This window comes from Vicugna pacos, unplaced genomic scaffold (genome assembly GCF_048564905.1).
Source record: "Vicugna pacos unplaced genomic scaffold, VicPac4 scaffold_20, whole genome shotgun sequence".
Lineage (NCBI taxonomy): Eukaryota > Metazoa > Chordata > Mammalia > Artiodactyla > Camelidae > Vicugna > Vicugna pacos.
In genome coordinates this window covers 98,435,408-98,461,565 of record NW_027328741.1, presented here as the reverse complement: position 1 = coordinate 98,461,565, position 26,158 = coordinate 98,435,408, and the positions used below count along the sequence as shown (strand labels likewise).

General features: G+C 36.2%; 1 protein-coding gene across 1 annotated transcript in view; it reads right to left on the bottom strand.

Annotated features, from left to right (window-relative positions):
- The window catches only part of LOC140693727 (uncharacterized), a 295,946-nt gene that overhangs the window by 14,903 nt on the left and 254,885 nt on the right, over window positions 1–26,158 (bottom strand). Inside the window, exons 3-5 of the mRNA XM_072957410.1 lie at window positions 2,557–3,993; window positions 983–1,068; window positions 395–515 (exon numbers count right to left, since the gene is read on the bottom strand). Of these exons, the coding sequence (XP_072813511.1) occupies window positions 1,013–1,068; window positions 2,557–3,993 (1,493 nt within the window). The 3' untranslated portion in view covers window positions 395–515; window positions 983–1,012. The remainder of the gene's footprint in view (window positions 1–394; window positions 516–982; window positions 1,069–2,556; window positions 3,994–26,158) is intronic.

The window sequence follows — 26,158 nt, the reverse complement described above, 5'->3', positions numbered from 1 at the left end:
ATGTTGTTTTCCTGGATAGAAGAAATCCAAGGAAACTGTAAAAACTTGAAAATTAATGCCAAGGATCTAAATCAGATTTTCAATAGGCTAATTCACTTGTCAGAAGTAGTTTCCTAGGTTTGACTATTTTCTGAGCTTACAGATTTTACTTACTTATCACAAAACCAATATAAATAGAAACTAAAATATTTTAAAAATAATGAAAAAATTGGTTTGTGCTTAGTAATTAAGAGGTTGTTCTGTTTTGCCAAACTGATGTAAAAGCAAAAACAAACTCTATTTCTTAAATTTTCTTGTTTTTATCCAATTTAAAACAGTATCAGGTAATGGAACACATCTGTGATTACCCTGAGATACATGTTGACCAAGAAGATATGTTTACTGTCTTAGTTACCTCAGCCCATTTGTGGAACCCAGAAGTCCAAATTTTTCTGCATCCCAGCTGGCAAAAATGGCAGTTCTTCTCAGTCTTCAGCTTGAAATCATTGTTAACATACATGGTTAGGTACATCTGCCTAAAAACAAAGGAAAATTCACTGAAGTCACTTTCTGTCATCACTTGCCATGGAAACATTATTTACCTCTACTAATCAGTTTTCCAAAATTCTGGACAACTTCTTATAAATCAGCAGTTCCACTGGTTAGGTCAATACCTCCAAATACCCAGAAGTCCTGATGATCTCCCAGAATAACACATCTGTCTGGAAAGGAAGGCATTCAAAAGAATGACAACTTAGAATGTATTATAAAAAGCAGTAATTTATGTTTTTAAATTAAACTTCCTCCTGCTTGAGTTTCCTCCATAGAAAACCATCAAGGTACTGTCTCCTTTTAGAATTTACCTTTTTTTCCCCACATTTAATTATATCACATCAACCAGGAAAAAAATATTAAGAGTTGATTAAGATTTACCTTCTCTTACTCCTGTAATCTTTGTAAAAACAAAATGTTTTAAGACATTTTAAAAAATTCACCAACTCACCAAGTTTCACAGATCCTCAGGTAGTTCTGATTACATCATAAATGCTTGTGACTTTCTTGAAGTTATGAACATGCATTTTAACCTTCCTAGAATTTCACAAAGGGAACAAATTACTTCACATAGAGCATTATGTCTAACAGGTTCCTTCCAATGTTTTATTATAAGTCTCAGAAGTACAGAAAACTGTTTAATAAGATGATAAATTCCCATATGCCCACCACCTAAATTCAATCATTGTTAATACTGTTGAACTATTTGCAAGCGAGTTGTGCAAATCATGACAGTTGTCTCCTATGTATTTAAGAATGCACCTTACGGTGAAATCAAATAAAAAAATCAGTATTTTATATTTTTCCTCCCTCATAGCTCTATTGTTGGTATTTATTTAAACTCCAAAATTATTACTCAACATGAAAAAGAATCTTGTTCTTAGCAATTTTTTTTTAAAAAAAAATGTGTATTTGTCCATTTAGAGCTCAAATCAATTAAGGGATATAAGCCCCAGGTGCTTTTTTTGGTATTTTGACCAGGGAAGATTTCTGTTTCTGACTTTTCTCTTAAACTGTTACTGAAGCTACATGCTCTGTTTTCCTTCTGTCTGTATGTATCTGTTTATAAATCACATTTTTCATTGTGTACCTCTAGAGGGTATTAATACATGAGATAATAAAGTCTCCTATGTTAAAGGAACTCTGTTCTAATTGAGTTAAATAAACACTTTTTAAAAATTCTTATAAAATAAAACTGAACTTCTAATACCTTAAGAGTTCTGAAATTTTAAAACAAGCTTCTTACAGAACTTATAAAATACTTGCAGAATCCAAATTCAAATTGCTAAGGCAAATCATTAATCAACAAGGCTCATTCAACCATTTTAGTTTAATAAAAAACAGCTATCTCCTCTCTGATTCATCAGTGTGAAGTTTCCCTTTCCCTCTACATTTCAAGCCAGTCAAACTAAAGTTCTGATCATGCCATGCTCTTTCCCAGCCCTGCACAAGCTGTCCTCTGCAGCTGGCGTTTACTGCCTGTCTTGATTCCGTGGAAAACTTACTGTTTGTGTAAAATTAAGCTCAATGAGCACATGTTCTGTGGTCATGCCTCCTTAATACCAGAACTGTCTGGGGTTAGTAACAGTAACGACTATGATGGTAAGCGCACTGGGCCATGTAGCAGTTACGCGTTCACCACTGTGACCACTTAACCCTCCCCCACAGAAGTGACCGGTGAACTTCGCTCCTTTCCCCCTTCTCTCCTACTCCTTCCCTTAAGTTAACCTAATATTTTGCATGTACAGTGTTTTGACAGTTATCTGAAACACTGTTTTAAACCGTCAGTTGAAAAGGGAAGACAAAATGTTACACCTGGCCCAGAGGAGGAGAGGGGTGGGGAGTGGCTCAGAGGAAGCCGAACAGGACGCGCGGCCTCGGATCACAACACAGCCCCTTTCCTTCCCAAGTTTCACAGCCGGGAAAGCAGAGGCGTGGGGCCCGGACCGCTTCGGGGCCTTCGTGGGAGGCCGAGGGAGGGACGGAGACACGCGCAGGGCTGGGGAGGGGCCCGCAGGGACTCACCGTCTGTGCAGCGGCTCCTGACCCACAGCTGGGCGGGCGGCGGTGGCAGTTGAGGCGGCGGTGCCGGCTGAAGGGGCTGAGGCGGCAGCAGTGGAGGTACCGGGTGAGGGGGCCGAGGCGGCGGCGGCGGCTGCGGTGCCGGCTGAGGGGGCTGGGGGGTCGGCGGCTGCGGTGACGGCTGAGGGGGGTGGGCGGGCGGCGGTGGCGGTAGAGGCTGCGGTGCCGGCTGAAGGGGCCGAGGCGGCGGCGGCTGCGGTGCCGGCTGAAGGGGCTGAGGCGGCATCGGCGGCGTTACCTGCTGAGGCGGCTGTTCCGGCTGAGGGGGCCGAGGCGGCGGCGGCTGCAGTGCCGGCTGAGGGGGCTGAGGCGGCATCGGCGGCGGTCCCGGCTGAAGCGGCGGCGGCTGCGGTGCCAGCTGAGGGGGCTGGGCGGGCGGCGGTGCCGGTAGAGGCTGCGGTGCCGGCTGAAGGGGCTGAAGCGGCGGCGGTTGCGGTGTCGGCTGAGGGGGCTGGGAGGGTGGCGATGGCGGTTGAGGCTGCGATGCCGGCTGAAGGGGCTGAGACGGCGTCGGCGGCCGTGCCTGCTGAGGCGGATCGGCGCCGGTACCGGCTGAAGCGGTGGCGGCTGCGGTGCCGGGTGAGGGGGCTGGAGGTTCGGCGGCTGCGGTGCAGGCTGAGGGGTCCGATGCGGCGGCGGCTGCGGTGCCGGCTGAGGGGGCTGAGGCGGCATCGGCGGCGGTCCCGGCTGAAGCGGCGGCGGCTGCGGTGCCAGCTGAGGGGGCTGGGCGGGCGGCGGTGCCGGTAGAGGCTGCGGTGCCGGCTGAAGGGGCTGAAGCGGCGGCGGTTGCGGTGTCGGCTGAGGGGGCTGGGAGGGCGGCGATGGCGGTTGAGGCTGCGATGCCGGCTGAAGGGGCTGAGACGGCGTCGGCGGCCGTGCCTGCTGAGGCGGCATCGGCGCCGGTACCGGCTGAAGCGGTGGCGGCTGCGGTGCCGGGTGAGGGGGCTGGAGGTTCGGCGGCTGCGGTGCCGGCTGAGGGGGCTGGGCGGGCGGCGGTGGCGGTAGAGGCTGCGATGCCGGCTGAAGGGGCCGAGGCGGCGGCGGCTGCGGTGCCGGCTGAAGGGGCTGAGGCGGCATCGGCGGCGTTACCTGCTGAGGCGGCTGTTCCGGCTGAGGGGGCCGAGGCGGCGGCGGCTGCAGTGCCGGCTGAGGGGGCTGAGGCGGCATCGGCGGCGGTCCCGGCTGAAGCGGCGGCGGCTGCGGTGCCAGCTGAGGGGGCTGGGCGGGCGGCGGTGCCGGTAGAGGCTGCGGTGCCGGCTGAAGGGGCTGAGGCGGCATCGGCGGCGTTACCGGCTGAGGCGGCTGTTCCGGCTGAGGGGGCCGAGGCGGCGGCGGCTGCGATGCCGGCTGAAGGGGCTGAGACGGCGTCGGCTGCCGTGCCTGCTGAGGCGGCATCGGCGCCGGTACCGGCTGAAGCGGTGGCGGCTGCGGTGCCGGGTGAGGGGGCTGGGTGTTCGGCGGCTGCGGTGCCGGCTGAGGGGTCCGAGGCGGCGGCGGCTGCGGTGCCGGCTGAGGGGGCTGGGCGGGCGGCGGTGCCGGCTGAGGGGGCTGAGGCGGCATCGGCGGCGGTATCGGCTGAAGGGATGAAGCGGCGGCGGCTGCGATGCCGGCTTAGGGGGCTGAGGCGGCGGCGGCGGCTGCTGGAAGGACTTGAGGGACTCGAAGTCCTTCACCATCTTTTCCAGGGTCGCCATGGCGGCCTCCCGCCACGCGGGGACAGCCCCCGGGGTCGCCGATCCGACCGGCGTCTCTGGTCAGCAGCGGTGGCAGTGAACGGGGCTCGGGGACGCCAGCAGTTGCGGACCCCAAGCGCGCGGCCATCTTGGAATCGTCCCGACAGTCCCCGCGGCCCTGCGTCCTGCCACGCTCCGCCGGTGGGGCGGGGCCGGGCCGCGGGATTGACAGCCAGAGGCAGCGGCCTCCGCCAATGGCTGCCTCGCTCGCCCCTTGGACTCAAAGAGCCGCCACGGCTGCTGGAGTTACTGCCGTTCTTCCCGGCGATGGACGGGGGGTACTACACGGGGATCGGGAGGGCGGTTCGGGGGCGGGGTTGCAAGGCACGGACAGGAGGGTGGGGAGGGCGGGTGACTTGTGATTGAGGGTCTCTCTTGGCGAGGGGCGTCCCCGGATGACGCATAGCATGTGGCAGGGAGGCCGGGCAGTGGGCTGGGAGCCCGAGACCCCTGCGGGGCGCTTGCCCACCCCGCGGCGCGGGCGGAGGGCCGGCTCGCCGGACAGCCTGCTATAATATGTTGACTGTTACATATTTGGCCTTACCCTTGTTAGTAGCCTCAAATCACTCCTTGTTCACCTTCAGGATCATTATCATAGATATACTTCTGACAATCCTCGTACTTAACTATGTTCCCTCATGCTACAGGGGCATGCACATGCTATTCTCACTCTTAGAAATAATCTTTTACAGATCAATCCCCTACTCCCCTCAAGGGATTTGCCTATCTAATTCCAATCACTCTCATTGCTCAGCTAATTTGTGAATTCATAAAGCCCATTACATTAACATAATTCCTTAACACCATGTAATTCTCCTTTATCACAATTATTAAAGTATACTTTATAATAACATAAAAACTCTTCCATGCATGAAGGTTGATATTCAACAATTAAGTTCACTGTATGAAGTTGTAAGTACATATACTCTATATTATGAAAAATGTTAAGGAATTACATACTATAGTTAAATTCATTCATATTTTTTCATAGAAATATGGAAATATTTATTCCAAGTTGGATCATCACTATATGTGTGTGTGTATATATGTATATATCTTTCATCCTTCATTCACATTATAAGTTCTGATAAAATATTGCCAACAATTAACTTTTATACCAAGGAAGGAAAGAGGAAGGAAGGAAAGAAGGAAATGGAGGGGTTTTAGAACTCTTGAGATTGATACATATTAGATAAAAACTCATATCTGTACATTTTTATATGATAATTATTTTCCTGAAATTATATAAAAACGCATAAAGAAAACTGAAAGCTAAATATAAAATTATTTACAACCCAAATTTGAGGTTAATTTATATCTTCAATTGATATGCATTTTTTTAAATTTAATATTACACTGTTCCATTGCTATAATCAAATTCATAAACAGAAAACTATATATGATATATAATCCTCTCACCATTTATAACATCTCTGAAAGCATTTTTGAAGTAGAATATTTTATATTTAAAGTTTTTATCATTAGAAAGGCTTTGAACATTTTAACACTATTAGATTTAATTTACTTCATCGTATTATTTTTTCCAATACATGTGAAATAATATCTTATATGGTTTTGATTCATTCTTTAAGTAGTTTGTTAATATTGTGTAATAAGTGAATTCATGGAATATTGTTATAGAGTTAGACATTTTTATTTGAAGATGTCATCTTTTGTAGTATAATAATGCCATTATTGTAGGAATGTGAAGGAGTTAGACATTGCTTTTAGTAAAATCATCACTCTAACGGGCATATTGGCAATAGCAGCATGCGGTTAAGATCATGTCAATTTTTTGTAAATCTTTAACAAATTCTGAAATCACTCTGGTTGCTTGCAAATTTATAAAACACAATTACTTAATGGAAGAACAAGGCTGTAGTCAGTGCATGACAAAGGAATGCTGCTTAATAAATAAGTGAGAAGAATTAAGTTTAATTCAAGGAAAGCAGCATTCTTAAAATATTTTGAATTGATTCGAGAAACAGATTTTATGATTATTTAGCAGAGCTTATATAGACATTTATGTGTGTGTATGTATCCTTCATCTCTGTATCAATTCAAATAAGATTTTGCCAAAAAAATAAATTTTAGAGCCAAAAAACCCAATCAAAAAGAAAGAAAAGAAGAGGGAAGGAAAGCAGGAAGGCAACCTAACATCAAAAAATTACATCATTATTTAGAGTAAAGATCTATATCAACTAAACATTTGTATTGTGACCTCCACATTCCACTAAAACTTATGCCATTTACCTACAAATATAAGCTTTTATTTGCTTCTACAATAAATAATACATAAATTTAATGAAACTGCAGCTCAAAAGACGGAAATAGCATTAGAAATTCAGTCATCCAGTGCAGTAGCTAAAGCATGGGTATGACCTGACTCTAAGCAATCAGAGAACAACCAAGAAAATGTGCCAAACTTTTGGATATCCAGATTTGTTCCCAGGGCAGGGAAATAGGCCTATCAAGATAAGTAAAAGAATATACCATGTTTAAAGCTTAATTATAATGCAAAATAGATATATATCTATATCTATTTCAAAATGTTAAATTTAAAAGTGGACCAGAAAAAAAACAAAAAACAAAATTACTTCTATAGAGAAAACAAAGAATTGCCTTGTCTTCTTCTATTAAAGACTGACTAGCCACCAAATATTATGGAAATAGCTATAAAGCTTTAAGAAAAAATATTATAATTCTATAATTGTGTTACCACTAATGTTGTTATGTTTGTAGTTAAGCCAAAGTAATACCAAGACATTCAAAGAATCAGAAGGAATGGTAACTATATATTTATCCTAAAAAATAAATATAAATACTAAGTAAAGGATACATTTTTTAAAATTTAAGAAGTACGATATGATTATATAAATGCTATGTTAAAGGGTATTGAATCTACAGGTAGACAAAATAAGGATCACGTCTATTTTGAAAATATTTCAAAATAAATGCCAATAAATAAAAGTAATTCTTAAAATGATACTTCCGTCTAACTTGTTTGATTTTGTAAATGCATGTTACTTTATATCAATTTGCATTATTGATTATTATATGGTTAATAACACAGATACAATTAAAAGAAAATTATAAAGAAGTTGAGATAGCAAAAATAACTTTCTTTTCTAATATTTACAAATAAAAGATTTAACAGTGAATTTTTATCAATCATAAGTCTTTATATTTTAAGTATAATATAAAATTATAATGGAGAAAAAAGTAAGCAAAAAATGATTCAAATAAAAATGTTAAGGGGAATAATCGTTTATAACATTTGCCAGCTACCTCTGCTTGGTACTATAACCAATCACAAGCCACTGTAGCCGCTGACCTCCATCACTCCCTAAAAGTTCACAGTGGAGATCAGGAATGGAGCACTTTGTGCTGTGGGGAAACTGACAAAATAGAGCTTCAGATAGATGTTTTCAGGAGAAGATTTTATAAGCCCCAATTCTTGCATCTCCTTATATCTAGAAGAGCACAAAATTCATTAATGGTGACGTCTGCTCCTCATAACTGGCAAAAGAACTCAATGTGTGTTTGATTGCACGTAATCCCCTTCACTAAAATTACATATATAATATTGAATTTCCCCCTGCCTCTTCAGAAAAGGTCCTCAGAGCCATCTGAGGTGCTGTCTCCTAGATTATAGTCCTCATTTTGCCCCAAATAAAACTTAATCCACAACTCTCATGTTATACAATTTTATTTTAGTAAACAGCATGTATATTAAAATAGTTCAAAACATTGATGTAACAATTGGTGAAAAGATACCTCTGCCTATATAATTTCAAATTGAAATAAAAAAAAAATTGGGCCACCATGATAATGAATCTGTGTAAGGAGAGACATTTTCAGCATGATGAAAGGAAGATAAATCACTCTAAGCTTAAAACTATGCATCTGGACAAATTAGCAGTTGTGAGAGTAATAACCAAATATACTTCTAGAAATAAAAAGGATGAAAAAAAATTTACACCCAGACATCTTCACAGAGAGAATTTCTGGAGGATGTACTTCAGCCCAGTCTGCTTGATGATCCATGAACTGGTCCAACACAGACGGGAAGGAGACCATAGAAAGAAGCAGAGCCCTGCAGCTTAGTGGGCAGCAGGTTTTATCAGCAAGATAACTTAATTATGAGACTTGTCTTGAGCAGCCACAAGAGTCTCCCTGCAACCCCACCAGAATCTTAAAAGTTTATATAGAAGCCTTAAAATACTGTCCGATGGTCTCGGCAACAAGCACATTACTGTCGCAAGGCTGAGTACTTGGTGGGACTTCTGCAGGGAAGGCAAGCGAAACACATTCCAGTAGTCATGTCCTCTTGATGATCCCTTCAAGACTGATCCCTATCAGGTATAAGTAGTGGGGAAAAAGAAGAAAAGGAAAACAGAGTTAATGACTTCTTGGATATGTAAAACATTTTAAAATTTCTGTGCAAAATTTATAATTAAAATAATGAGTATATTTTTAATGATAGCATTCTGGAAGTCTCTATATCAAAGATTAAATTTAGTTAATTATGGGCTTGTGAGTAATAATTTTTCTGTTTCTATATTTCATAATCTATATTATTCACTAAAGATTTTTAATAATTTAATTACAAAGTTAAAATCATTTCAAATGTATAAATAAAGAGATATTAGAATGGTTATTTTAATAGAAAAATTACAGTGTGAAGCATTAAAAACAATGTAACAACATCAGTAAAGCTGAGTAATTATATTTCTTATGGTTTTCACAAATAAAATGTTACTTTGTTATTAATAATTATATTTACAGTCTTTGAAAACAATCAGGGATTCTCAATATAGAATGTCTAATGTTCATAAAGCAAAATTGTGTGCATAATTTGATTCTAGGACAAAAATATACATATATATAATATACACACACATAATACCCAGGAATTACATACAAAAAAGAATGTTTAATTCTTTATTTGTTACATTACAGTAAGATTTGATTATATTTTTTATTTGCATTTCTAAATTATGAAACATTTGATACATACAGGTTATGATTATAAAATATTTATCCATTACTCTACCACCCAAACTGAGAAATAAAACATGACATTTCCAATATATTTACCCTTGCTCATTTATGTTGCTTAAAACTAAAACTGATATAACTACATTTTATAGTAATAGGTATTTCTTTCTGGTGTTTCTTTTTCTATATTTTTATTTTCAATAATTTTTGCAGCATGTTTAAGTGTTCCTCTTGCAAATATCCTAGAGATTCCCCCCAAATATCTGAGAATTTATGCATTTTAATGTCTTTTAATAGGGAAATTGACTTAATTTAGGCTTATCCATATGTATTATTGACTAATTTATTTATGACTTTATTTTGTTTTCCACATATAACTTTGTTCATTAATTTTCTTTTTTTTTGAGTGACTTTCTTTTGTTTTTCCTTCAGATGCGTTTTTCAGGCATTAAACACCTCATTCATTATACCACTGAAGATAATTTCATTTATTTCATACTTGTATAATATTTTGGCCTTTTCTAGATTTTAAAATTCAGGATGACTTTTCTACAAAACATACATTTCAAGAAGCTGTCTTCTAATCCAGTTTTGCCAATATTATATAAAAAACAACCTGTTTATTGTTATTTTCTGATAGTTATTATTCTATCCTACACAAGGATAGTTAAATTTTTTCTAATTATATATTTTTATATATATTTTCTACTTTATATCAAGAAAGTAGTCATGTTAACTGTTTTTTATATTATAAGTTCATTATGGTATTTTGCTCCATCTTTGGAAATTAGTTTCTGCTATTTAAAGGATTATCTAGTCCATATTTTGACTTTGTTCACTTTACTTTTTGATATACCATCAAAGGCATGATCAATGAAAGGAATAATTTCTAAGCTGAACTTTAAAAAAAATTACAATTTGTTTTCTTTGCAAAAGACATTGTCAAAAGAATGATAAGACGCCACAGATTGGGAGGATGCATATTCAAAAGATATATCTGATAAAAGGCTATTAGCCAAAATATACAAAGAATTCTAAAAAGCTCAACAATAGAACATTAAACAACCTGATTTAAAAAATGAGCAAATTACCTGAGCAGATACCTCACCAAGGATGATGACAGATAACAAACATACGAAAATATGTTCAGCATTGTATGCCATTAGGAAACTACAAATTAAAACAAGAAGATACTACTACATACCTATTAGACTAACCAAATGTAGAACACTGACAACACCAAACATCCTGCCACGATGTAGAGCAACAGGAACTCTTACTTATTGCTGATGGAAATATAAAATGATTAAAACAGTCTGGAAAGTAGTTTGGCAGTTTCTTACAAAACTAAATGTGCTCTTACCATAAAATCCTTCAAGTCTACTCTTTACAGTTTACCTAAAGGAGCTGAAAACTATGTCCACATGAGAACCTACACAAGGATATTTACATCAGATTTGTTTGTAATTATCAAAACATGGAAGCAACAAAAAATCCTTCAGTAGGAGAATGGATAAACCATAGAACAATCAGACAATGGATTATTATTCAGTGCTGAAAATAAATGAGCTATTAAGCCATAAAAAGATAATATAGATCCTTAAATGTATAATGATAAGTGAAAGAAGCCAATCTACAAAGGCTATGTATTATATGATTCCAACCTCATGATATTCTGGAAAAAACAATACTATGGAGATAATAAAAAGATGAAAAGTTGCTAAGTGTTATGAGAAAGGGAAGATTGATTAGGTAAAGCATAGAGGATTTTTAGGGCAGTGAAACAATTGTGTGTGGTACTGTAACAGTGGATAAATACCATTGTACACTTGTCCAGACACATAGAGTATTCAACACCAAGAGTGAGTCCAAAGGTAATTATGAGTGATTATAATGTGCCAGTGTAGATAAGTATATATTTATATATGCTGCTGGGTCCTATAGATCCCAGGACATGGGCTTTCTCTGGGAAGAATGATTGTTGCATCAGGGTCTTGGTCCTCTCACATATGTAGATATAGGGTAGACTGACAAAAAAAGAATGTCTGGATACTGAGAAACTCAAAATTAAAGTGAGAAGATTTACAATAATAAAAACCAACTAATCCCTTGAAGATTTCTAGATTAATTAGACAAAAAAGAACAGGGAGGACTTTCTTATAGAGTTTCCAACCTTTGTCTAACAATTTGTACACCTCACAGAATATATATTTTTAAATGTACATATAAAAATGACAAAAAATAACTATATAGTAAGTCAGAAAGGAAGTGTCCACAAATTTCATGATGCTAAAGTTGTACTATTTTTATAAAAATAAGTAAGATAAAATTTAAACAACAAAAATGGCTAATTGTCTGGCTAACTGAAATTTATCAACCTTCTTTTTGAAATTAACTAAAACATGTACTTTATTATTAAAGCCCTTAATGTGCTTTTATTTTATCCTATTTACCTCTCTTTCTTCACTACGGAGTATCCTGAGATTTTAAAATGCATTCTCCTGCTTTTCTTTATAATTTCTTGAACACACTTATATATCAATAAAATGATATCATTTAGTTTAAGTTGCCATTTATATTTATTAAATGTTATATTGTTGTTCAATTTCCCCTGAAACATTCTCTTTACTGCAATTTTTATATTTAGAATTATTAATTTTTATAAAACTGAAATTTTTAGAATGCAACTTAAAAATTACTCCATTAATCCATTTTCCAAAAAGTGGATGTTTGAGTTATTTATGATGTTTGATTACTATAAGCAATGATGTTATAAACATACTTGTATATTTATCTTGGTGCACACTGAACACAGGCAGAAGGTTGAAGGTAACTTAGGAAAGAAATTGCTAGAGTTTGTGTGTTGAAACCTTTAATTTATAAGGATATTATAATTTTCTGAAGTTAATGTAATAGAGGAGAAAAAATCTGACTCTATATTAGATCTGTTCCTTTAGCTTTGACCACTGTGCCCTGTTTCCTAGGCTTGGTCTTGCTAGCTTTGCACTCACATAAAGATAACAAGCTGTAGAATAGAGAATAACATTTGTTTTTTGGAGGTTTACAGGGACACCATGAACTGCCCCTCATGGACAGCTGCAAGAACAAAGAATTTCTACAGCAAGATGTTTGCAACAACCTACCATACACCTTCCCTTGTTTTTTATTTGTTTGTTGTTGTTGTTTTTTTTTGTTTTTGTTTTGTATAAAAGAAGCCTGTATTGTGACTGGACCTGGATGGTTCTCCAAAACATTATTCAGCCATCCTCTCGGTCTGCCAGCTTTCCAAATAAAGTCGCTATTCCTTGCCCCAACACCACATCTCTTGTACTTAAAGTTTAAAGTTTAAACTTAAAGTTTCAAGTTTGGGTAAGTGTTTTTCTAACTTTTCTGCTAAGTGTTACTGCCTAATATTTATGGCTGGAATTTACACTCACCTAAATTTCTTCAAGAATAACTTGACTATCATTGGCTGTGTCTTTTTCCATATAAATTTTAGAGTAAGTTTGTTGAGTACCATTCAAACCTCTGCCAGCATTTAATCATAGAGATTAAATCTGTGAATCACTTTGGTAAGATTTTATATGGTTAAAATATAGGCTTTCCATATTCATGAAGAAGCTATATTTCTCCATTTACTTTTGTATCTTTAATGCATTTCCACACAGTCATTTTTTTTTCTGATGGCTCACAAGACATTTACTTGGTGAATTCCTTTTCTTCATATTTTCTGTGGTTAAAATTGTATCTGTTTATTGTATTTCTAACATTTTGTTTCTAGGCATAGAAAGACACCTGATATTTAGTCCCTGAAAACTACTCTTTTATATTTATTTTTTTAAACATAAACAGTTTAGATTATTTCTTTCAGATTCTAGTAAATAATACATTTGATTCTGTTTCTTACTAAGTTCTTATGTACCTCCCTTACAATGATGAATGGAAGAGGTCATAGAGGATATTGTTATCTTGTTTCTAATTTTGAATTTAATGTTTTTACCTTTTTTGTATTAATCACAATAGTTTACTTTGGGTGTTTTTTTTTTCCAGATATTCTTTGTCAGAATAAAGAAGTTCTTTCATTTCTTGTTTTCTAAGAGCTTTTTATCAGGAATAGTATTGGACTTTAATCACGTACTTTCTCTGCATCTTCTGAAATGATCAATTGCTTTTCCCCTTGTAGTTTTGTAATCTATTAATGTGCCATAATACATTAATTTATTGTATACAGGCAAACTAATTTGCATTGTTGGAATAATCCCATTTATTTTTACAGGTCAATTTTGCCTACAGATTCATATTTTTCTACTGTATTTACTTATTTTTGTTCTGTTATTTTGTGTGATAGTAAATATGAGACAGTTTACGCTTTAAGAATTAAATATGCAATGCTGAATCTCACTTTTTTCATAAGGGGTACCTGAGCTCAAACTATTTAAATTGTGAGTTATGAACAAGTAACATTTAGTCAACCTGTGATGAAAGATTCATGGTGAAAAAACGCCCACTATAAAACTATGTAAAGTGAACGCTAGGTCCTTGCTTCACCTAATCCACATAACTGGATATTTACATTTGCTTTTCTCACAGGAGGGTACATCCTTCTTTTAATTTTATATTTATATATAATATGCTGGAAGGAGCATATTCTTGTCAGAGATTTTATAGTTACTAAAAATTTAATCTAATTTTAAGGGGGTCGATGTCAAAGTGTACCAAATAACTACTTCCAGAGATTTGAGGTGTGACCATAATCACTGAAAATACACAGTTAATTTATGCCAAATGACTTTCTATTATTAATGTACATATGTACATGAAAAGGTTGTTTTAGTAAATTTAGTACATTATACAAGGACTAACAATACAAAGGTCCCTAAACATTTAAATTTTCATTAGTAATATATTTATGTGTGATCATTGTTTTAATCACGTAATACTATTTATTGCTCATACATGATATACCAAAATCATGAAAGACATAGCTCTAAGGACTAGAGGTGTATAATATAAAATAAGAGTGTGCTTTATTTTAAGGAGTTAACAGTTACATATTAATGGCTTTAAGTCTAGCATATATTTCTTTCTCTTAGTGGCCTTGAATTTTTATATTTACATTGCCTATTTGTCATTTTTTGAGCCAACTCAGATCAAACACAAACACAACTCTAAAAAATTACCTAAACACACTGACACAACTTTTTTTTTAAATCAAGAAGCAACTCCATCACTGTCTTCCATGTTTATGTAAACTGGTTAACTACACAGGGAGCTTACAGGGCCTTCTGAGGAGAATAATTTGCCTATACTTTGATGATCACTTAAGAAATTGTCATGGATACATTTGGTAGAATATAATCATTCATATTATTACATTTATACCATTGATGTTTTCACTGTTTCTGCCTTTGTTGCTTGGTTCTTAAATTATAGTTAAATAATGATGAAGCCTCTGTTTCCTTAAAACAGGGAACACATATTTATACTCCTCTAAATATTTTTAAATAGAAGATCTAAAAAGAAAAACATATCTGATATTGCAATCACTGTAAAACACAGATTCATTTGTGTCTGTCAGCTATGGGTCTGCAACAAAACATCCCATAACTTAGAGGCTGATAAAGATAAATATTCTTATGCACTGACTAATTGTTCAGCTGGGGTTCTAAATCAAACTGCTGACCCACTAGGCCAGCTCTGCTGAGACCTCTGATGCCCTCACTTTTGTTTAGTTCTAGGACATGGGTTCAGTTCAGGTCTAATCTTAAGTGCCTTTGATTTGTTTGAAACCAATCAGCCTACTCAGCATGTCTTCATGGTAGAGGTAGAGTACAAGAGAGAAAGCCCAGTGCATAGGCACATTTCAAGCCTTGGCTTGCATCACATCATATCTGCTGATAGCCTAAGGGCCAAAGCAGGTTACAAGTTCAAGCCCAAAAGTAGGAGAAGATAAATACTCCTCATGTGGAAATATAATGGCAAAGGATATTCTAATATGCACCATAACCTTCCCTGACCTCCACTCAAAAGTTCCCCACTGAAAATTAGAAGCTTAATTGTAATGGTTAGTAATTTTAAAAAAGATCTTTTTTAGAAAAAGGACTCTATATTAACACTTTCTATATCACTGACATTTAAGACAGTGCTGGTCACGTATTAGGCACTCTCTAAATGTTTACTGGCTAGCTGGCTGGGTGACCTGGTGTCAGACACATAGACATGTTATCAATATAATAATGTCCAACTAAAAGAAAGTTACATTATTGTACCAAGAACTGGATTGTCTTGCCCACGAGTTTTTAAAAAATATGCATATAAAATACAATATACAGTATAATTCACTCAATTCACAATATGAAACACAACAATGAAGGTAATATTCCCACTGGATATTCCCTGTTGACATTCTCTGATGTATTAACTCTCCTGGAAGGAGTTGCATTAATTATTAGATATTTAATTAGATTTTCACTAATGGTGTAAACACAATATGAAAATTGACTTTGATTTGCATTGTCATTTAGATTCAATAATCAACTGAGAGATATGAACAATCATGGCAGGAGACTGAAACTTCAGCATTGAGGGGTTTTTAAATTATGCTTGGCATCATTAGATGAACATATAGTCTCGATTACAGAATGTGAAATTCCATTAAATTACCCCATATGAGTCAATGCCCAGAGGACCATTTTTGATCAGGGTAGAATAACTCATTCTCTAGGACCTTAGGATGGAAAATTTTATATTTTAATGAAAAGTAACATCATGAATACTCTTTATTCCTTCACTGTAAAAGGCAGGAACTGTTATTCCCCTTCAGTAAGTATAACAGTTGCTTGAAAGAATAAACAAACTTTGAATTTAAAAACTAGAAAAATTCTTTGTTTTTGTTTTTGTGATTTAGATTCCACGTATGAGCGATCTCATATGGTATTTTTCTTTCTCTTTCTGGCATACTTCACTAAGAATGACATTCTCCAGGAGCATCTATGTTGCTGCAAATGGCATTATGTTGTCAGTTTTTATGGCTGAATAGAATTCCATTGTATAAATATACCACATCTTCTTTATCCAGTCACCTGTTGATGGACATTTAGGCTGTTTCCATGTTTTGGCTTTTGTAAATAGTGCTGCTATGAACATTGGGGTGCAGATGTCATCCTGAAGTAGATTTCCTTCTGGATACAAGCCCAGAAGTGGGATTCCTGGGTCATATGGTAAGTCTATTCCTAGTCTTTTGAGGAATCTCCACACTGTTTTCCATAGTGGCTGCACCAAACAGGACAGAAGTAGACTCACAGACAGAGAATACAGACTTGTGGTTACCAGGGGGGTGGAGGGTGGGAAGGGTAGACTGGGATTTTAAAATTGTAGAATAGATAAACAAGATTACACTCTATAGCACATGGAAATATACACAAAATGTTATGATAACTCACAGAGAAAAAAATGTGACAATGAGTGTGTATATGTCCATTTTTGACTGAAAAATTGTGCTGAACACTGGAATTTGACACAACATTGTAAAATGATTATAAATCAATAAAAATGTTAAAAAAAGAAAATAAAAAAATAAAAAATAATAAAAAACTAGAAAAATTCTGTACTTTTTACTTATTTTGCCAGTGTTTTTCTTTATAATTATTAGTAGTAAAAAATCACAAAGTCACTTGGGATCTATTGTCCACCCCCTTTTTTTTTAGTATTGGCTAAATGAGCTAACCCTGCAAAATACACATTATCTTTGCCCACAACAGGCATGTGTGTGTGTGCCCCCACATACAGAACACAATATATCCACACACCCTCCTTACTACTATTTATTGTAGTATAAAATCTCCTAAGTTTAGGAGCAAAGTCATTGTTTTGAACTCTATGTCTCTGATGAAAACACAGAAATGAATCCTTCACTGCCTCTCCTATGAAACAGTCATTGTCAAACACTTGCACTGCTCTGTAACTACTGACTACATGTCTTTCACTATCTTAATAAGACCACATACTCCCAACATCAGGCACTGTGGTTTGAACCTCAGTCTATATACCGTGTACATAACAAGGCCTAGCCCAGATTTGTTTAAAATCTGTTTTCTGCAATAGGGCCATAGGTTTGATTGGGATAGTCTCTTGCAAATTCTCCTTTGATTTTTGTTTAAAATGAATTTCTAATTCCTCAGTTGTCTTAGTTATGATAAGGTTTGCAAACCCAAATGAATTTGGAACACACCATAATCAACATTTGTATGAATGAATCATAGAAATATGTGCACAATTGGTAAAATATATACCACAGTGGTTGGTGTAAGTAGTCAGTTGTATTACAAAAAACAATAATAAAATAAAACAGGCACATGAATAGTTCAGTAAATTATACAAAAAGTTTATTTATGATCTATATAATTTTTCTTACTTTGGGTAATTTTCTATTTTATCTATCAAATGATAGGATTAAGAAAGATAATTTTGAAATTTCTCTTCATTTCCAAGAAAAATATAGTAGAACTTTAGAAATCTATATATTAATGGCATTTGCATTTATTTATACACAGTTCCTATGTGTTTCTGGCTAGAAGTAGAAATTACTGGCTTAAATGTGTGCTGCTTTCCACTGTTCACTAGCTAAAATTGAAGTAAATAACTATTAAAAATAATAACTATTTAAAATTCAAAGTACTGAATTTTCTTCCAACTAATTTTATCAGAGCAGCAGTTACATAAGATTCAAATCTATATTTATATTTTTCTTGGTAGTACATGAACTTCAGAATTCCATGTAATAGAATATGTAAGCTATCCACCTCTTTGTATGTGTCATGAATATTAAATTATTAATATATTATCTTAGAAGTTAAAAGTAAGGATTTAGTTAACAAATGATTATTGAATTTTTTATGTAAATTTTGTGTCCTGCACTGTAAAAATTTGAAATCTACAATCATAGACTATAGAACAAGCAGATATACACAAGACAAGTTAAGCCCACACTGTTTCAAGAGGCTTCTATTTTTAAAATGTATTAAATATTTATTTTCACAGATTGATGTGTTTAGGCAAATCGTTTTAAAATATGTTGTCACAATTACTTTGGAAACAACAATAATTTTTATCACTATCCTAATTTTCAGTGTATATTCACATGTGATTCCAACAACTATGACACTGAGTTGCTGAAGCAAAATCAAACATTTTAGAAATAAAGAAATTAAAGTATAGGAAAATTAATTGACTTGCAGCAATTTTTTGCACTGTCATCTTGGCTAAGCTAGATTAGTTTACAAGAATCCCCTATCCTGTATGATACTTTGTTAACTGGCCCAAATAAGAAATTCTTTTTACAAATTTTGGAAGGGGAAAATAAAGCAGCTCATCTGAAATCTGTTATTTTAGAGGTACGAGTAACAAACAAACAGATACATGTGGATTCTAGCTAGTTCTTGCTGTCTTTCTCTCCACACCCACATCATCTTCCCAAATGAAAATCTTGCTGACCAAGAGCCACTGAGACCCAACAGATAATTGGAGACAGCAGCTTTCCATAATCTTTTCCACCTTTGCAGACCCACTTGGGCAGCCCAAACTGCTTTATTTCAAAGGGTTGGATATCGTCTTTTCTCTGATCCTCCAATTCTCCCTTTTAGAAATTTATGACCCCAGCAATACACACAATTTGGGGAAGTGCTATCACATATCTAACCCTTTTTTACATAATACTCATATTTTTTTTCATTTTCAGATTGAATATGACTGAGACATAACTTTGATGAGATCACACTGTTATTAAATGTCAGTATTGAAAATCAAATATTTCTTACTATATCTCAATCTTGAAAGAAAAAATATTTCCAAAAAAAAAAAAGAGGATTTGTTAGGGTATGTATTTACTCAAAAAGAATTTGGGAGCAAGAATAAGAGGTTTCAAGAGAGAAAGAAGTGAGAAAAAAGGAGATAATCTAGCAGGAGAGAATAATTCATGCTTAAGAATGTTTTCATGGTACCCAATGCTAACTGCCAGGTGGCTGGTTATATCAGAAAATACTGGTATAATTGATAACATGGAAAACTTTCAAAGTTTCATGCTCTTAAATTTCATTGAGGATAAAAATGTCCTGATTTTGTATATAGGCTAGGTATACTCATATGTGTGTGTGTGTGTGTGTGTGTGTGTATGTGTGTGTGTGTACACACACACACACATATATATATATCTCCAAATTTCAGTGGATTAAACAACAAAGATTTAGAATTTACTCAAGCAAAGTCTGTATCCAGATAAGAAGCGAGATGAACTGTTCCAAAACCAGAAACTCAGTGATTCAGAACAAGGAAATTACCACCATCTTGAAGCAACACCATATGGAGCTTACTGCCTCCTGATGGGCATCTCAGAAAAAGAGGCACCTGCAGAGCCATTGCTGGGTTTTCCATGCTTTGTGCCAAAACTTATACATGTAAATTTGACTCATGGCCATTGGACAAAGCTAATTACATGACCTCAATTATCTTCAAGTGGATAAATAATATAGTCTTGCTTGTGCACAGAAAGGATACTAATGAACACTGATAATAATTTTTCCATAAAGCTTAATATTTGAAATATTTGACTTTGGCATAGGGCTTTATGGTATTGGGTATATTATCTGTTAAATTATCTGTTCCTCAATTTTCTCACTAATAAAATGGAAGGCAGTAATATTCCACTATTAGAACAATTAGGGAATCAAATGCAGGCATATAGCACTCAATAATATTAAACATTATCAAAATCATCATTATCATCATCATCATTCTCTATATCTCTAGTCTTTGACAACATGTATCACTGAGGCTGATAGATTTTGACAAAAAAATAAAATATTAGAGTTGAAAAGAATTTTAGAAATTACGTACTCTGGTCCTGTCCTTTCATTTATGAGAAAAGAGATGTCCATCAGTTAAGTGACCTTCCTGGGCCCAAATCTCCTTAACAGCAAAATTGAAAAAAGATGTCTAAGTCCAGTGTCCTTTTTTCTCAAGATAGGGAAATTAGAACTTTCTATCAAGCATAGACTGAAGATATCCAACTCTTTTGTATATTGCTAAATCTGTTCCATGTTACCTTTGCCCATTTTACTCCATCGATTAATTGACATTTTGTAATTAATTAAAATCTTCCCAAAGGTGCAAGCTTAATGACTTTATAAGCATGGCAGAAATATGTTGATATAGTAAAGTGCTTATTGCCTGAGCAAATGCATTTTACAATTTCTAAGAACTAGTCACCCAAGGAAATTTTGCTTACTGTGCTAAAAATTAGGGATATTCATGGGGGGAAATGAACAAGAAAAAATTAAAAAGAGAAACTGTTAATAGATAAGTTTACTTAAAATATTTCATTATTGAAAGAAAGTAGTATTTGACTTATAATGATACAAATGATTTTTTATTCTCCCATTTCCATCAAAACAGAAAAAAAGATGCTATTAGAATTGTATGGATCAATAAAACCTTACAGAACACAAAATAAAGAATATAACTAACATTCTTGCCATTATGAACTTTCTTTGGGGAAGAAATTTGTACCATCTGGAAATATATGAATAAGACAGAAAAGGCCAGGTGACAAAAACACATAAAATTGCTTAATAAATGGATAAAACTTAAAATGCTAAATGCCAAAATGTCAAAATTCCACTTCAAGTTTAGAAATGCTATTTTAAAAGACATTCCAAAGCATTTTACCACTTTTCTATGAAATCAAAAATTCCCTTTTAATCACCTACAGATGCACAAGGACCTCATTTAGACTCACAAAAAGACCAACCAAGAAATATGTTTGCTATATCCATGGCATGTTGCTGACACAAAAGAGAAAAAAAGAGAGTGATGACTTTGTGTGTGTGTGTGTGTGTGTGTGTGTGTGTGTATGCATGTGTTTGGGGAGGGGAAGGAGGTTTGAAGGTGAAGTAGACAGGGAAAAAGAGGCTTTGATTATGGTGTTTTAAACTTAAGAGATAATAAAAACTCTGATGTAAATTTATTTAAATCTGCAATGTTTCATCATTACAAAGAATGGAAATCAAAATGCATTAAGATTAAAGAAACCTAGATGCTAAAAATAGATAGATGTTTTGCATAAATGAACTGCATCTAAAAACTGTTATTCTCATTAATGTGTATTAAGAAACACAATTTCAATTTATTTGTCAATTATTCCTGAGTTAAATAAAAAATAAAATTAAAAAGTCACAATACACTCTGTTATATCTTTCAGAACAGAATGGGTCTTTAAACAGAACAACTTTCAAGCAATGAATTGGGGGAAGTACATAAGGCAGAAGTCAGAAATGCTAGGTAGGAAAGTACTGTAGTTGACCAGGAGAGAATGTAAAGTGTTATAAAAAGCTGGATTTATTGAAGAATTTTTAAGGAGATAGAATTGATGGGCTTATGTACTATTTAAAATTAGGACATGAAGTTGACAAATATAGATTGACCTTCATTCAAGATTCTTGCTGGAGTAACTGAGTCAAAGGAGTGACTTACAACAATAGAGAGAGTGGGGAAGAGACAAGAAGATAGGGAAATTCACCAAGTGTAGTGAATTCAGTTTAAGATATGTTGGGTAATCTGTGCCTGATTTTAGAAGGCATATGCAATTTCGGTATATAAATGAGTACTAGTTTAAACCACAGATTTTGATATTATTCTAAAACTGTATATAAAGGACGATCCTCAAGAAGACCAGCATTTTAGGCATTATAGGGGATGGTAAATTCAAATTTTTTAGAGACTCTTAAAGAATCATAATAAAGATGAAAAAGCCTGGAAAGAATAGTGGATTTGATAAAGAAAAGAAAAGGCTATATATTAACCGATGAGGCCTGCAAAATACCACAAACTAAGTGGCTTAAGCAGCAATTTATTGATTAGGATACTAAAAGTCTGAGATCTAGGTTTTAGTGGGGCTGATTCCTTCTAGGGTTTCTCCCCTAGTTTCTGGTGGTTTTCTGGCAGTCCTGAGAATTCCTTGGTGTGAAGAAGCATTGCCCCAATCTCTACCTTCATTTTCACGTGGCATTGTCCCTGTGTCCATGTGTATTCATGCTCTAATATTCCCTTATCACAGGGACTCCGGTCATATTAGGTTAGAGGCCCACACTAGTCCAGCATGATTTCATCTTCACTAATCACACCTTCAACAGCTCTATTCCATATAAGGTCACATTCTGAGGCAGCCAAATTTTAGACTTCACATACAAATTATACAGGGACACAGTTCATTCTATAACAAAATTCTTGCTCAGTGGTAGAGTGCATGCTCAGTATACACAGGATCCTGGATTCAATTCCCAGTATCTTCATTTAAAGACACAAACAAACAAACAAATGATAAATAGATAGATAGATAAACAAATAAATAAATACCTCCCCCATCAAAACAAAATTTAAAAAATATGATCACAAGGAAAGTCATTTTTTCTATCCAATTTCAATTGGTGGTATAGGCTGATGTTGAAAATCATTTACTTAGTTTAAAACATAAACTAGAGACAATAAATTTAAACTCATTTAAAAAGGCACTTGGATTTGAAGTGAAGGCCAAATATAAAGACACGGTTAGAAGAAGGAGATTGATCTTGAATTAAATATGAGAAAAAGATAGATGTTCATTTTTTTATTTAATTTGGCCTACCTTGAAATTTCTTTTGAGAAAGTATTCTGTGGAGATAGACCTGGGCTGCCTGGATCTATTTCTGGAAGTAGCATGGTCTAGCAGAATGAGTAAGAGATTTTGAGTCACAAGATTCACTGTGTGGTTCTGGATCTGAAATCTAAACTGAGCAACTTTGAACATGTTTACTGACCTCTCTCGGACTCACTTCTCTTCAATTGTAGATAATAGCATTCCTGTACCAGAGTGTTATGAAAATTAAATATTATAATGTTGTCTAAATGCACTTTTATCAAAATATTATATGTGTATAATTTTTTTATATTGTCAGCATCATCTTATACTGTCTAGCTATAAAGCTTTTATAAACATTTAGAAAATGCAGAATTTGACTTCCTATGATTACCAGAGCATAAGAAGGATTGTTAGAAACATAACCATCTGTCCAAAATAGTACAACTTTTTGTCTTAAAATACTAAAGGAATGTATTACTATAAAAATGTGTTGTATTGTGGCAATGGCAGAAACAAATCTTAAGAAAACTTTGTGAACATCACTCAAGACACAGAATGTGCAAACCAAATGGGCAGCAAAACAGAAATATTTTTGAATTTAATAAAATAGTACAATTGCATTCTGGTGCATGGACATCAACCCACAGGAAATATTAATAGCTATTATACTCACATTTATAATTCAATAAAATGTAATTTTATATCCTTTTTAAAATCAGAAAACACTAATAAGATGGATTGATTAAATTAGATGTGAGTAATGACTATGATGCCATTGAGAAAATGGTAAACCACAATGTTGTTTCAATCACAAAAGCCCTCGGTGTTTGCTTCCCCAAAATAAAGCAGATAGTGCCCTTTAAAGATTGATATGAAAATTTTGAAATTGTGAATTTTCTCATCTTAAAGTGCTCTTTTCTATACAGTGAATTAAAATGTGTTAAATTTATATTCTATTTAACTGTAACATCAGGTTGTCTGACAGACTATAAGACTGCATAATTTATCCAAAAGTTTAATTGAATTAAACTAAATATCTAAGGAGATATATTATATATATATCTATATATATTATAATATTATATATATGTATATGTATATAAAAATACTAAAAAGTAGCTTATTTTTTGGGGGGTGCACATTGTAAGAGGAGTAGAAATCTATCGTGTCATATTCCAGAGCATTCTGTGCCCACCATACCCTCCAGCCATCCACAGGTAGTGTGATTGCCCTGATCACCTACTCCAATTACCCCGCAAGCAAGCTTCATGTAAGGAGCATGACCTCAGTGTTTCACATACAAAAGGGAAACTTAAATCTTCTTAGTGCTGTACTTAGACATTTACACTGAATCTGTCATTCTAGCCAGTGGCAGAAATCTCCAGTTGAGTATGCTATGGAGTTTCCTATTGAAACACTCATCTTCACCCAGCATCTTCATGATGTGTACATGTTAGTGATCAAAATGCTCAAGTACACTTCTACAAGAAAGTACATGTATTGAGGAACACATAAAAAAAGAAGTACCCTAAACTCATTTGCCTTATTGATTGAGTATATTTACATGTTGTCTCTTTCCCGAAACAAGTGGAAACATTTCTTCTTCTACTTTCCCTTTGAATGCAAATTACTAAGGATTTATCTCCTGGAAAATGGGAAGAATGTATTACTCACCTCTACAGTAAAGTGTATAGTATAATACATTATAGTATAATATAATATGTAGCATATATGTTATAGCATGTATAACATAACATATTCTATATGTGGCATGTGTATGTGTGGTAAAGCTGTTCATGCTGGTTGTTGAAATACTTGTCATATTCTCATTGTACTATGGGTGCCTGGGGGTCTGTAACACATCACAATTTTATGTATATTTTGTTCTCTCCTATAGTAATTATCAGGACTAACACAGATCTTCATATGCATTAAGTCCGATCAAAATTTACTCAATGAATAGTATCATCCAAATATATTTAAAATAAAATACAACTACCTGTCCCATGCTCTAAGCTTAAACTTAAAGGAACCAAAAATAATTATAACAATCTCATAACATCCTGAAGGCCTTCAGTGTCGAGGACAGAGAAGTGTCTAAAGTTTCTTTAGAACACAGTTCATCTCTTTCACAATAGATCAATTTTGCTTTTGGCATCTGATAGTTTCTCCTCTGAATGAGCAGCTGACTTACAGAGAGCAAGTGACGTTAGAGCAGAGGAAGGCAGGACACAAATGCTTACTCTTGATTCTGAAACTCACTTTTCTTTTCTGTGAGACAAGGGTTGAGAGTCATAAAACTACAGGCTTATAAGAGGATTTACACTGATTCTTCGTTAAAGGAGTTGTGGGCCAGACTGCCAGTTTTCTATCATTCAATGTCTGCTGCTCCTTTCCTGGGTAGAAATGATAGTTGTTCTTATCTGGGAACATTTCCCAGCATGACTTGTAGCTAGATTTAGTGACTAAATTGTAGTCAGCCACATATAAAAGTAAGTGTTACTTGTTCTTTGAGTACAATTTTAAAGGGTTTCAATGCCCTTCTTCATCCTTCTTCTTTTCAGCTGCCCCGGATACATATGCGCTGGCTTGAGGACCAGCATATTGAAAGAACTTGAAAATGGAATCCCACCTCCACCCTACTGCCCTCCTTAACAGAAAAGCAACAGGACTGGTTCCTGACATTGTGCCCTGTGGAGCTGTCATTACAGCTTAATCATTCCACTCACCAGAGAACTCGACATATCACATCACATGTCTTAAGACTATTTAGGATGATGGCACACATTCCAAGCCAACTTTATGATTTCCTTATTGGTGATCTCCTACTATTGAAAAGTAAAATGTCCTCCCAAAGTTTGTTTTCTGACGTTGGTTAAGTGTCCACTATCAGATTGCCATTCTCCCCTCTCTTTTCTCATGTTCTCCTCTGAATGGATAGCCATCCCTTTGTCATCATTTTGTCTAGTTTTCTAATATCCTAACCATTCTCTTAATTTGCAGTTCCATCTCCTGTATACAAGGAACATTATTCTGGAAGACACTTCCCTGAAACATGAGTTTCAACAGAAACTTGGGGGCAAGGGTTCTGCCCATACAGTGAGAACAAGCAATTATAACCTTAAGAGAGCATGGGAATTCT